The following is a 14,410-nucleotide window of genomic DNA, read 5'->3' as shown; positions in this document are numbered from 1 at the left end:
ATGTAATCCTGGCGACCCCAAAAAAAAAAAATATATCGACATTCGGATGCACCAGAGGGGGCCTCACAATCTATTCGTCTACAGCACTCAAAGTCAGTAGCAAGGAGCAAAAAGCTGACTTGGACAATATCCAAATACTGCATACAATATTGCAAGAGAGGCTTGTATTACAGAAGCTGGCCTTTTCCACTGTAAGTATGTGCATCGGAATTGGTATTCTTCCCGCTTGCTTGGAACTATGGCTCACATGAAAAACAATTAAAAAAACAAGATTTAAAAAGGATCATTGCAACAGGAGCGTACAGTCAGCACAGCCATCACAGTGACTTAAGTGAACCTTTAAGAACCACCCAAATGCAAAGATCATGTAGAGACAATGAAGACGCTGTGCAACAGTCTCCTCAGAGTAAGGGCATCCCGACGACATTCCTTGATCATAGTCATAGTAACGGGCAACTTTAACATGTATCTGCTAGGTCTATCACAAAAGAGCGAAATAACAGTGGCTCGAGAGCACCAACGGGACATGCCAATACAGGTAAACACAGGGTTAAGGAGGAGGGACTAAAAGGGCCTCAACTTGCTCAGCAAACAGGAACACCTGGGTTTTAGGGACTTTATTGCCGCTACCAAGGAGATATTCCACCCGTCATGACCATTTACTCCACCAATGGCAACTCTCTGATCGACCACACATTTGGATCCCTGTCTCTATTAAAGCAGGTTCACTCATTTGAAATGAGTGAAAGAACAGAGAGCAACCATATGCCCCAAGAGTGGGAACTCACACTTGCTGTGACAGAGAAACTTCCACACCTCAGAACCTCTGGGATCTACCCACCTGGCCAACCAAAGGAGGGTAAAATGGACCTCAATCACCATATTATTCCTGGAACAGGAAGCGGAAAATCACAAAGTTGGCTCTGAGTAACAGGGAAGGGCTGCACTGCAGCCATGAGGCACAGGATCAAGACTGATTTGAATTTAGCTGGGTCTGAACTGAGGTGGCAAAGTGAGCTAAAGAATGATGATGGATTCATCCCAGATCTGTGACTGGGGTGAGTGTCTAAAAAGTTTCAGCGCTCCGTCCAACATCTCCTTGTGTTTGCTTTGATCCCAATAGACTTGATCAAGTTAAACATAACCTTTTGGAGTATGATGCTAAAGCAGCTATACTCGCAGGTAATCAAGCATGGAAGGATACCATCTTCTTGGAAAGGAGCAATTGCCAATCCAATATACAAAGGACGCCCAAAAGCTGATCCATCTAGCTATAGATTAGTAGCATTGATGGACTACGAAGGGAAACTGTTTGCAGAACACCTTCAAAACAAATTAGGTCATCTACATGCTGGAAAATACAAACATATGGATTTAGTAATCAACACATATACTGCACAGGTTCAAGAATATTTAGGATGGAATCTACCTAGTTATATAAAAAGGAAATTTCTAAGATTTAGGCAATTTTACATACCGATTGGGGAGTTTGAAGGGAAATGGAACCAGGCACTTAAAGGTATACAAGTATGTCGGCTTTGTGGAACTTTTGAGGAAACACTTGACCATCTAATATGTATCTGCCCTAAGCTGCTGCCCATACGGAGGACATATTTACGCCCCTTGTTTAACTATGCTAAAATAAGAACAACTGCAGAGGCCGTTCGATACTGTTTCAGGCTCAAAGTGGACAGTGCAATAACAAGGATGGTAATGTTTTTAGATCATGCCTATAAAGCATTAATTGCTTAGACAGCTTTTATAACGGGAAATTATGTTTTTTTTATTTAGAGATCATGCCGAAAATGTTTAGGACGAAATAGCATGAGCAACTCTTGTGGGTAAAGGACTAAAAATTGTATTTACATCAGGCAACCGCATGTATACAGTCGCCTATGACAAATCGGATGGATACATCTTAACACATAGCAAACTAGCACTTTAACAGTTGTAGATGGACAGACAATGAATGGAAACCATGATGTGATGTTGTGTAAATACTGTATTACGTAGTGTGTATGACCTTTTATAGTACGTTTTAATTATTGAAATGATTGTCTTTTAAACGCTCGCATATTTGTTGTAATCATATGATTAATACAATAAAATATTTTACTACTACACACCAACGTGTACGAGAGAAGGGACCCCACACTTAACTCCTTCCCCACCAGCTGCACGCTTTGTGATACACAGGATACATTGATGTCCCCCCACCCCTTGTCTCCCCGGTACTCACTGCGCAGCAGAGGGGACGTCTCCTTCTTCACATACTTTCCCTGCACTTCGGCGGGTTTGGACACCTCCTTCTTGGTCTTCTTTCGGGACAGCATCCCTGGGATAGCCTCGGGACCTGAGCGACGGTGTCCAGCTCAGGGAGCGCCTTCCCTCGCTCCGCACCCTAATCGCCGCTACTCCTAGTGTGCGGACAAGTGCCCTCACAGGGCCCATACCACTCTCTGCCGCTCATCCTAGGGCCACGGAGTAGGGTCACCGGGGGAAGCGAAGCAGCGGCACAGCCCCCTGGCCCATATTGTGCCACGCAGCCGCCGCCACTTGGTAACCGTCTCGCGCCGCGCTGACCGTTGATGTGACCCGACGTTAGCCGTTTTCCCGGTCCTGTCCTGCTGCTTCTAGAGGGGTTACCCCCTCGCCTGTCCGCGCGCCCTCACTTGGCCAACACTTGGAACAAACTTTCCCTAGAGCCCCAAGACTTCCAGTGGCAGATATTTTTGGCAAGTACCTAATAAATTGTGAAAAGAGGCATGACGAGCTCTAAAGAGAGCCAGAAAACAAGCACCGCCTACACAACGAAGAGAGTAGCTACACACAGTTTACAAAACGTTGCTTCACGGTAAAACCACTAAAGAAAACAAGACCGCTTACCATAAAATGCGCAGTTCACGTTCATCTGAAGAAGTCCTTTAAAGATAGACGTTGAAATCTGTCCCGGTTTGACCAACTTGAGTGTACACCACTAACATGACTAAAACAAGCAGTCCCTTTTTCGTTCATCATTGATAGCCATCTTGAAATGTCAGGCACGTTTGGTGGATGTAGGGGGCAGCAACTTAAAATACAACTCCATCAGTTTCTTTTATGATTCGCTTACAAAAATCTGTAAATATTTTGAAAGATGCATAACTCCCATGTGTGTGTGTATATATATATATATATATATATATATATATATATATTTATTATCTACTGGCGGTCACCAGTAGATAGTTATAGTTAGGACCGTGTTTCCATAGGAAATCTCAAAATTCTATTTTGAATAACTTTGGCGCCGGTTGACGAATCCTCGCGAATTTTTCAAAACTAATGGGGCGCTCCGCTCAGCTCCTACCCTGAAAGTCTCGGGGGGAATTCATCAAGCGAGGACCGAGAAAAAAGGGGGGTCCCAAAACGCGTTTTCCTCATGCATTTTCCCATAGGACCTTTAGTCAAGGGTACAGCCCGAACGGCTGAACAGAATTATTTGAAATTTGGCAAAGAGGTATTCCTCGGGTCAGGGATGTGCCTTTTGCATATATGGAGTCAATCTGTTCAGTAGTTCCTGAGAAAATTGCAGTTAAAGTACATAAATATCTATAGCCGCGCACGGTGCGTGCACCCTAACGTGCGCGAGCGTAATTCTGATTGGTGGTTACATGTCAGTCAACGTTCGAATCGGTCGAAATCAGGAAGTGTCGGCTGCCATTTTGTTTGTTTTGAGTGCGAGAGTGAAAAAGGAAGGTGGCGAACGTGAAAAGGGGGCAGGTTAGAGAGTTCCTGACCCCCTTTGTCAGGGGGTCCCTGAAGGACCACGAAGGCAGAAAAAAACATTTTTAATACGGTGAAAAACCATTAAAAAAAGAAAAAAAAAATTAATACGTAGTTTATTGTAAAATAAATATATAAAAAATATAATAATAAATACATAACTTAGCATTTAAAAAAACGTACAAATTCACTGAAAAAACCATAGGTTTCACACACGTTATAGTTAGGAATTAGCATTTAAAAAACCTTGCAAATTCACTTAAAAAACCATAGGTTTCACACATGTTATAGTTAGGTGGACATTTCACTCGTAAAAAAACCAATGAAATTACCCCGTTATAGTTAGTTCAGATAATTATAACTCGCGGGACCGCCACTCTATCAAAAGGATGATGTCATCAGTGATGTCATGAGTGATGCCACTGACCATGTCATGAGTGATGTAATATGTGACGTCATAAGCAGTGGATTGCGGGCGCGCGAGTTATAGTTATCTGAACTAACTATAACGAGGGAATTTCATTGTTTTTTTACGAGTGAAATGTCCACCTAACTATAACATGTGTGAAACCTATGGTTTTTTAAGTGAATATATATATATATATCCAAAAACGATCACCCATTCAAAGCAATCCAAGGACACAGCGGGGTACTTGTCAGGAAGCCTTTATTCACAGGTAACCGCTAGGCATAATGCATTTCGGCATATCGCCTTCCTCAGATGCCGCTCGTTTACCTAGGTTCCACCTTCTCCCACTTTTGAATTTGCTGTGGCACTCCCATTGGAGGGAGATCAGCTGACCCTGTTGCTCAGGGCCACTGCAGTCCATGCCACGACTACAGTTCCCAGAATGCATGTTGGTGGTAAGTACAGCAGCAGGATCTCTTTCGCTACAGTGAGCGCTGAAAAATTGCCTCTCAAAAAGTGGGGCAGTGTAGCAGATGGTTTTCCCTTTAAAATACAGTGTTAAGGCGTCCCTTGAGTCCCCAACGCCTCAACCTCAATACACTAAACAAGCCGGGCCGTGAAGAGAGTGTGATCATCCCTCTTCCCCGTGCAGTCACGGGCTGCATTGACAGCGGCCACTTGCCAGGCCCGTTCTTGAGGTGGTCCTGGGGTAATTCAATACCTATATATATATATATATATATATTTTAAAGAATTCGCTTTTTTTATTTGCTTGGTCAAGAATTTTAACTATTACATTCTTTAAAAATCTTTTAGAAAGAAACTCGTAAATGTATTTTATAACCTAACCAAGTGAAATGAGTTCTAGTTTTGAGAAAACTGTTGTTCTTTGCCAACAAAACAGCTGGTGAGATTAGGGTGGCCACCTTTCCATTATAACTTTCCAGGATACTTTACGCGGTTGGATACACTTTGAGTGTAGATACACTTTGCACAGGCACGAAGGACATCCCCCGACACAGCCACATCTCCGCACACCTGAGAAACCTGCCCTGGCTCCCCGTCAGCAAGAGAATCACGTTCCGACTCTTCACCCACGCACACAAAGCTCTCCACAACCAAGGCCCTAGATACCTCAACGATCGCCTGAACTTCTACACTCCCACCCGCCAGCTTCGATCGACCAGCCACGCCCTCGCCGCCGTCCCCCGCATCCGAAGAGCCACAACGGGAGGAAGATCCTTCTCCTACATAGCCGCCAAGACGTGGAACTCCCTCCCCACCCACCTCCGCCTGACCCAAGACCACCTCGCCTTCAGGAAGCAACTCAAGACCTGGCTGTTCGAGCAGTAGCAGACCCCCCCTTCCCCAAGCGCCTTGAGACCCTCCGGGTGAGTAGCGCGCTATACAAATGCTTTGAAGGATTGATTGATTGAAGATCAGAAGGCATTCATTGAGTGGAGGGTCTATGAAACACAACACATTTCTTGAGTGTAATTCTAAATTTCTCTTCTCTAAATCATGTCATCTAAAAAGATATAACTTAGCTGGAGATAGCTTTACAACTTCAACTAAATATGATGGAAATAAACACGGTGGGCCTACAAAATAGTGACCGTTTCCTGGTAAGGGCACCCCTTGGTCTTGCCACCAGAGTCACTCCAGTTCTGGTCTAATCTTCTTGTGAAGCGAGCATTTCTTTCTTCAATTTTATAAAGCATAACTATGGCAGAAGGGTATCAGCGTGCTTTATAAGAAGACAGGTTTGAAAAATCATCAAGATCAACCATTTAAACAAAAAAAGGAAAAAGCATTTGACAGGATCTTGGCCCAAACATCTACCAAGTGTAAAGGTGATTATAAACTTACCAACATACACTAACAGAAGGTCTTAAGTCCAAAGAAAAACAAAACGCCGCATGATGCTATATATACTGTGCACACCTCTTCAAAGAATTACTGCATCACTAGGCAGGGAGATTAAGAGTCCATCAGCCCACCCTTATTGGCGGAGCTTCGTCATGTGAGACCCTAGGGGGTCAAAGTCAGGGCCCCTACACTCTCGAGCCACCCGGCTCTACTGGGTACCCGTCCCAATGATCCCCAAAGAGGAAAATCTCCTGCCAAAGTGTGCATCAATATTTCAAAGAATTCAAAAAAATGCAGTGCTATAACGTGATAGTGCTATAAAAATAACTACGTGGTCAACAAATATGTTTATTGTGAATTGACCAGGTGTCATATCTAAAAAACCAAATTAGTCAAAAAAATATACGACTAATTCCTGACTTGGTCTCTTAAGGTCGACATGTTTCAGCCGATCTGGTTGTTTCACCCGGCTTTCTTCAGGACCTAATAGTGATGGTATCGAAGGCTACTGCAGGATAAATTTGGTAAAATGGTGTGTATAACCAGTGCAACTCAAAATCATAATATTTGTGATATAATTATGTGGCCATTGCCACCCTACCAGACTAGCATTGTTTATGCTTTGTTTAGGTGTTATCACCTCTTCTTCTTTCCTAAAAGAGAAGATAGTAAGGGTCAAAATAGTTTTGTAGGGTTAGCACAGACAAAAACAGCATCAGCGACTAATGTTCAATAGTGCCCTTCTCACGCACTACATAATTTGAAGAATGGCCAACTAGTGGTCCATGATACAAGAACATTCTCTTAGAAAATAAGGGATTGTAACTCACCCAACGTTCTGTGGGAGAAAAGCCTCACCTCACCCGGCAGATTGCTCGGTGTAGGAGGCACCGCTCTGTTAAAAAGATAGGGACACAAGAGGACGAGTTGTGTATATATACTGGTACTCAAAAAGTCCCTACATAAAAGTCAACAAAATAAACCAATCAACTCTTGACTCTAACACACACGCACCAAATAAATGGCAGATCAACTGTGCCATGCAAACGATTTACCTTTTAGCCAGCTCTGTTGTTAAACCTCATATACTATGGTCAAAGTAGAGGTTGTAGATTGAGCCGCCCTATGTAATCACATCAATGTAGGAATATATCCCTCTGCTCCCTAATCTGGATATACAAGTTGAAGTGATAGCACCACCCTCTGTTCAGACCAAGTCATCATACATCTTATTTACATCTAGGGACTTGGAACTCTTTAGTTAACCCATAGTTAGACCAATGACTATATCTGGTCATATATTTAAACTGTTCAGAGAAAACAAATACCTCGGTCAAGGCACACAATCCTAGGTGTCTTACCTATCCGTCGAGACCTCGAGCTGGACTCCGAGCAGTCTGGGAGGTGTCGACAGCAAGGTACGGACTCTTTAAATAGCCGCTCCGATTAGTCAGAACGGGCGCCAAAATGTCAGGTGTTGTTAATTGCACTTGCCGTGGGTGTGTCGTTGAACAAGCGCATGCGTGAGAACATAGTCGCCACTCTGAATGCGCATGCGTAGCCCCGAATGTACACTAGAACAAGCGCATGCGCAAAGACAGAGTCGCTAATCAGGATGCGCATGTGTAGTACGATGTTCAAGGACTGCTCAATAGGACAGAACAAAATCAAGGTTACCTATTGGTCCTAACCCCCAAAGTGCCGTGGTATTGCCGCGCCACGAACACTAAAGTACTAAACACTGTACAACGCGTGCATGCGCCGTACTTAATGTTCATGACCAGATCGTGTTAGCATATCTTTACGATAACGTACTGAGTCAAAAGGTTAAAGAATACCTCTTACGATGCATACACAGATGTATACGTGTTGCTTTATTCAAGATCTCTAAGGGAGAGAAAACCAACCTGTCTGTATCTCTAAGATCTATATCTATAGCTACGCTACCCATACCAAACAGAGCATGACATAGTATATCAAGTCGATCGTAGGATTGGTGAAATCATAAATATCAAACCAGGAGAGAAGTATATGTGTATTCCCACCTCTCGGGGTGAGTAAAATCAATCTCAGAACAGGTTAAGTACCTCAGGTGATAACCCAGGTCTATTTCTATGCCTGGGCCGACATATGGAGAAGTATCTGATAACAGTATTGTCCTCCAAGATTATGAGGCTATGTAACAAGATATGGGGTGGTATGAAGAAGTAAAGTCTACTTGCTGTGTGATCCTAGTTGTAGCAAATACAGTGGATGTCACATGGATCAGGGAACAATGGGAATACTCGTGGTGTGTTGGGAGAAAACCCAAACCTAGGTCTATTTCCATGCCTGGACCAATATATAGGAAAGAATCTGATAGCAATATAGCCCTCCAGAATTCATGAGGCTATGTAGCAAGATATAGGATGGCATGAAGAAGTCAGGTCTACTTGTTGTGTGGTCCTTGTTGCTGCAAATACAGTGGATGTCATGTGGATCAAGGAACAGTGAAGATATTCATGATGTATTGGGTAATGAAAAACATGCATCACACACCGAGAGAGGGTGCGAATTCAGATGGAGGTCCAAGGGATGCTATCATTAAGACCATGTGTGTCCGTTTTCATTTTGAAAATCCACTTCTGTTCTCTCACGAACAGGAACTTAGAGGTGTCACTTATATGTTGAGGAATGATTGGTCGTTCGAGCACAATCCATCTCATGTCATCAGCTCTGTGATGTTTTTCCAGGAAGTGATCTGTAAGACATGTGGACTGTTTTTTACACCGGATCGTGCTCTTATGCTCACTGATTCGGAGCTTAATTTTCCTTGTCGGGTAACCGATGTAGTGCAGAGAGCAAGGGCACGTGATCATATAGATCACGCTCTCTGAGTTACAGTTCGTGTGACTGTTCAGTATCCGTGGACGATTCGTACCTATGTCAACAGAAGTGGTTTTGGAGGTCTGAGGGCAGACACTGCATGACCCACACGGGTAGTGTCCCCGTACTGGTGGTAGTGACCACAACGTGTTGACACCATGTGCTTGTTCGGTCCGTGGTCGTGTATGCACTAGACTGTTACGCAAACTGGGACCCTTTCTAAAAGCAAACAGAGGAGATGGAATGTTCTCAGCGGCCAAATTCAAAATGTGCCAATGCTTCCGTATCATTTTCTGTAGTTTATTTGAGAGGGTGCAAAAGGTGGTTACAAAAGTAAGCCTCTCATTGGGGGTCCTCATAGTGCTGTTGTCCAAAAGAGCATCTTTGCTCTTTTCCAAGCCTGACGTACTAGTCTTTTTGGGTACTGGCGTGACTGCAACTGGTGAGCCAGATTTTTGTCCAGAAATTCTCTCTTGTCATTTGACAGTCATCACCCGAGGGCCTTGAGAGAGAATCTTCCGGTGGGCCAGTTCCTGCGTATCAGGAGGAACTGTTCCACGAAGGACCTTTTTCACAAACATGCAGAGGTACTGGCTCACCAGTTGCAGTCACGCCAGTACCCAAAAAGACTAGTACGTCAGGCTTGGAAAAGAGCATCTAATAACCATCGGGATGCTCTTTTGGACAACAGCACTATGAGGACCCCCAATGAGAGGCTTACTTTTGTAACCACCTTTTGCACCCTCTCAAATAAACTACAGAAAATGATACGGAAGCATTGGCACATTTTGAATGTGGCCGCTGAGAACATTCCATCTCCTCTGTTTGCTTTTAGAAAGGGTCCCAGTTTGCGTAACAGTCTAGTGCATACACGACCACGGACCGAACAAGCACATGGTGTCAACACGTTGTGGTCACTACCACCAGTACGGGGACACTACCCGTGTGGGTCATGCAGTGTCTGCCCTCAGACCTCCAAAACCACTTCTGTTGACATAGGTACGAATCGTCCATGGATACTGAACAGTCACACGAACTGTAACTCAGAGAGCGTGATCTATATGATCACGCGCCCTTGCTCTCTGCACTACATCGGTTACACGACAAGGAAAATTAAGCTCCGAATCAGTGAGCATAAGAGCACGATCTGGTGTAAAAAACAGTCCACATGTCTTACAGATCACTTCCTGGAAAAACATCACAGAGCTTATGACATGAGATGGATTGTGCTCGAACGACCAATCATTCCTCAACATATAAGTGACACCTCTAAGTTCCTGTTCGTGAGAGAACAGAAGTGGATTTTCAAAATGAAAACGGACACACATGGTCTTAATGATAGCATCCCTTGGACCTCCATCTGAATTCGCACCCTCTCTCGGTGTGTGATGCATGTTTTTCATTACCCAATACATCATGAATATCTTCACTGTTCCTTGATCCACATGACATCCACTGTATTTGCAGCAACAAGGACCACACAACAAGTAGACCTGACTTCTTCATGCCATCCTATATCTTGCTACATAGCCTCATGAATTCTGGAGGGCTATATTGCTATCAGATACTTTCCTATATATTGGTCCAGGCATGGAAATAGACCTAGGTTTGGGTTTTCTCCCAACACACCACGAGTATTCCCATTGTTCCCTGATCCATGTGACATCCACTGTATTTGCTACAACTAGGATCACACAGCAAGTAGACTTTACTTCTTCATACCACCCCATATCTTGTTACATAGCCTCATAATCTTGGAGGACAATACTGTTATCAGATACTTCTCCATATGTCGGCCCAGGCATAGAAATAGACCTGGGTTATCACCTGAGGTACTTAACCTGTTCTGAGATTGATTTTACTCACCCCGAGAGGTGGGAATACACATATACTTCTCTCCTGGTTTCATATTTATGATTTCACCAATCCTACGATCGACTTGATATACTATGTCATGCTCTGTTTGGTATGGGTAGCGTAGCTATAGATATAGATCTTAGAGAGACAGACAGGTTGGTTTTCTCTCCCTTAGAGATCTTGAATAAAGCAACACGTATACATCTGTGTATGCATCGTAAGAGGTATTCTTTAACCTTTTGACTCAGTACGTTATCATAAAGATATGCTAACACGATCTGGTCATGAACATTAAGTACGGCGCATGCACGCGTTGTACAGTGTTTAGTACTTTAGTGTTCGTGGCGCGGCAATACCACGGCACTTTGGGGGTTAGGACCAATGGGTACCCTTGATTTTGTTCTGTCCTATTGAGCAGTCCTTGAACATCGTACTACACATGCGCATCCTGATTAGCGACTCTGTCTTTGCGCATGCGCTTGTTCTAGTGTACATTCGGGGCTGCGCATGCGCATTCAGAGTGGCGACTATGTTCTCACGCATGCGCTTGTTCAACGACACACCCACGGCAAGTGCAATTAACAACACCTGACATTTTGGCGCCCGTTCTGACTAATCGGAGCGGCTATTTAAAGAGTCCGTACCTTGCTGTCGACACCTCCCAGACTGCTCGGAGTCCAGCTCGAGGTCTCGACGGATAGGTAAGACACCTAGGATTGTGTGCCTTGACCGAGGTATTTGTTTTCTCTGAACAGTTTAAATATATGACCAGATATAGTCATTGGTCTAACTATGGGTTAACTAAAGAGTTCCAAGTCCCTAGATGTAAATAAGATGTATGATGACTTGGTCTGAACAGAGGGTGGTGCTATCACTTCAACTTGTATATCCCGATTAGGGAGCAGAGGGATATATTCCTACATTGATGTGATTACATAGGGCGGCTCAATCTACAACCTCTACTTTGACCATAGTATATGAGGTTTAACAGCAGAGCTGGCTAAAAGGTAAATCGTTTGCATGGCACAGTTGATCTGCCATTTATTTGGTGCGTGTGTGTTAGAGTCAAGAGTTGATTGGTTTATTTTGTTGACTTTTATGTAGGGACTTTTTGAGTACCAGTATATATACACAACTCGTCCTCTTGTGTCCCTATCTTTTTAACAGAGCGGTGCCTCCTACACCGAGCAATCTGCCGGGTGAGGTGAGGCTTTTCTCCCACAGAACGTTGGGTGAGTTACAATCCCTTATTTTCTAAGAGAATGTTCTTGTATCATGGACCACTAGTTGGCCATTCTTCAAATTATGTAGTGCGTGAGAAGGGCACTATTGAACATTAGTCGCTGATGCTGTTTTTGTCTGTGCTAACCCTACAAAACTATTTTGACCCTTACTATCTTCTCTTTTAGGAAAGAAGAAGAGGTGATAACACCTAAACAAAGCATAAACAATGCTAGTCTGGTAGGGTGGCAATGGCCACATAATTATATCACAAATATTATGATTTTGAGTCCACAGCTTCTATAGCGTATTATTGGTGCTGCACAGACCTGCCATATTTGACTTACCAGTAAAATAAACAATAATTCATTTCTAAGTAATAGCCATAACCGGACTCTGAGTGTATTGAATGTGAGAAAGTGGCTCTGTATATACTGTTCCTTAATAGGTACAGGGTGTACAGAGTCCACAGTCCCCCAGGGTTTGACAGAGGTTAAAGTTAGATATAACCTTACTCTCTAAAGTGGTAGCTTGGTCGAGCAGTAAGGCAGTATCAGAGGACAGTGTAAAGCATTTGTTGTACACACTCAGTCAGCAAATGGTCTCACACACTCAATAACTGAACTCTAGGCCAATGGTTTATATATAAAAAATATATGCTTGTTTTATTTTAGAACCAACACTTGGATTTAAAATATACTTTCTCAGAATGAGATGTTTCATACAAATGCTTTTGCAATATGCAATTGACTTTTGTAAACAGTTACAAGTGGTTGCAATAGGCAACTCTATATTAAACACAACAATGCATTGAGCTCAATGGAAAATTCAAGTTGCAGGTACAGTATGTTCTCGTTACTTTTGTAATCCGGTACTGGGTGCCTAGACTCAGTACTGGGCCCTTTTCCAAAACAGGTAAGTTATTGCGTTTTCAGATATTATACGATTTTTGAAGAATATTTAAAGATTGCAGAAATAAACACTTAGAAGAAATTTCACAGAAAAACAGTCAATGGTTTCCTATGGAAGAAAATTGGGTTACGGGTAAGTACAGTTGTAAGTATTTTTCAGAGTCAGTGCTGGGCACCAAGATCCAGCACTGGGAGCTCACCTAAGAGCAGGTGAGTTATTTTGTTTTCGTTACACGGCTGATTTTTGGTGAATATTTTAAGATTTGAAAAGTCCACACTTAGAAGAAATTTCAGGAAAAAGCCAGTCAATGTTACCCTATGAGGAAAATAGAGTTATCGGTTTAAGGGTAAGTACTCGACTGGAAGAGTTGAGGTTCTGGGCATAGACTCAAGGGTCCCCCAGGGTCAGGTAGGTACAGTTGGTTCACCCTCAGCCACTCTAGGGCGGCCGGGTGCAGAGAGAGTTAGGAACAATGTTATCCTATGAGGGATTGGGGGGCCTTGGTTGGTGGCTGCTGACTGGCAAGCCACGCGGCTGTGGGAGCTGGGCTCCTGGTCACTTACTCAGGGCAAGTGGGGAAGTAGGTAGGTATAGAGTTTTCACTGCCAGGGCCACTCGGGCGGCTGGGTGCAGAGTGCTTTTGAGCCTTCGGGCGCTCAATTGATTTCAATGGGAAATCTCCGGTTTAGAAAAAGACTGCAAGCTCGGGGACGAGGACTCTTCAGGTGCCACCACCACTTCGAGAGGTAAGTTGGGTAGTTGGAGGATAGGTAGGTACCCCGGGATTGGGCACAGGGGGCCACGGGGCGCCACGTGCAGGGGTGCCTTTTGGTGTCGGGAGATCTTACCCTCTGTTGATCGCGGTAGGGGGGCACCTTGTTCTGAGGCTGCAGGCTTCTTCAGGAGTGTCGAGGGAGGTCCTTGGGTGCCAGACTCGGGGTCACAGTTGCCGTGGGGTCGTCCTCAGGGTCTTTGTTCACTCCGGCACTGGCCAGGCTTGGCTGGTGCAGAGTGTGCTGGGTTCGCGGTTCCGGGCTGCTGCCAGGGATTAGAGGTAGGTTTCGAGTAGAGCCTCTACTCATGGGAGTCCCAGGGGCTTAGAGCCAAAAGGTAGCCAGGTCCTCCGGGGTTGGTGAGGTTGCTGGCCACAAGAGATGCCGGGTTGGAGCAGGAGCAGGTTCGAGGGTCGACAGGCCGGTAGGGCTGGGGCCAGAGCAGTTGGTGTCTTCCTCTTTTTAGCAGCTGCAGGGCAGGTCTTCTTTCTTCTTGCTCTTTGTAGTTTTGAATCTGGAATCTGGGGAAGGAAGGTTCAGGGTGCCCCTAAATACTAGATTTAGGGGCGTTACATGTAGGTGAAGGGCAGGGACCAATGGGTCTCTGTCCTGGGGTGGGTACACCCCCTATCCTGCCTCTCTCCTGTGGGAGGGGGGCAGTAGCCTAGTCCTGATAAGGGAGGGCTCCCCATCTTCAAGATGGCGAGAGCCCGGAGATGTGCTTCACCTCGCCTCCCCC

General features: G+C 44.4%; 1 protein-coding gene across 1 annotated transcript in view; it reads right to left on the bottom strand.

Annotated features, from left to right (window-relative positions):
• Window positions 1-2,770, bottom strand: part of SAV1 (salvador family WW domain containing protein 1) — a 120,245-nt gene extending 117,475 nt beyond the window's left edge. Inside the window, exon 1 of the mRNA XM_085626988.1 lies at window positions 2,240-2,770. Coding sequence (XP_085483114.1) covers window positions 2,240-2,333 — 94 coding nt within the window. The 5' untranslated portion in view covers window positions 2,334-2,770. The remainder of the gene's footprint in view (window positions 1-2,239) is intronic.
• Window positions 2,771-14,410: the final 11,640 nt, after the last annotated feature.

Source organism: Triturus cristatus, chromosome 9 (genome assembly GCF_964204655.1).
Source record: "Triturus cristatus chromosome 9, aTriCri1.1, whole genome shotgun sequence".
Taxonomy (NCBI): Eukaryota; Metazoa; Chordata; class Amphibia; order Caudata; family Salamandridae; genus Triturus; species Triturus cristatus.
The sequence above is the reverse complement of the archived record's forward strand: the minus strand, read 5'-3'. Positions and strand labels throughout refer to the sequence as shown.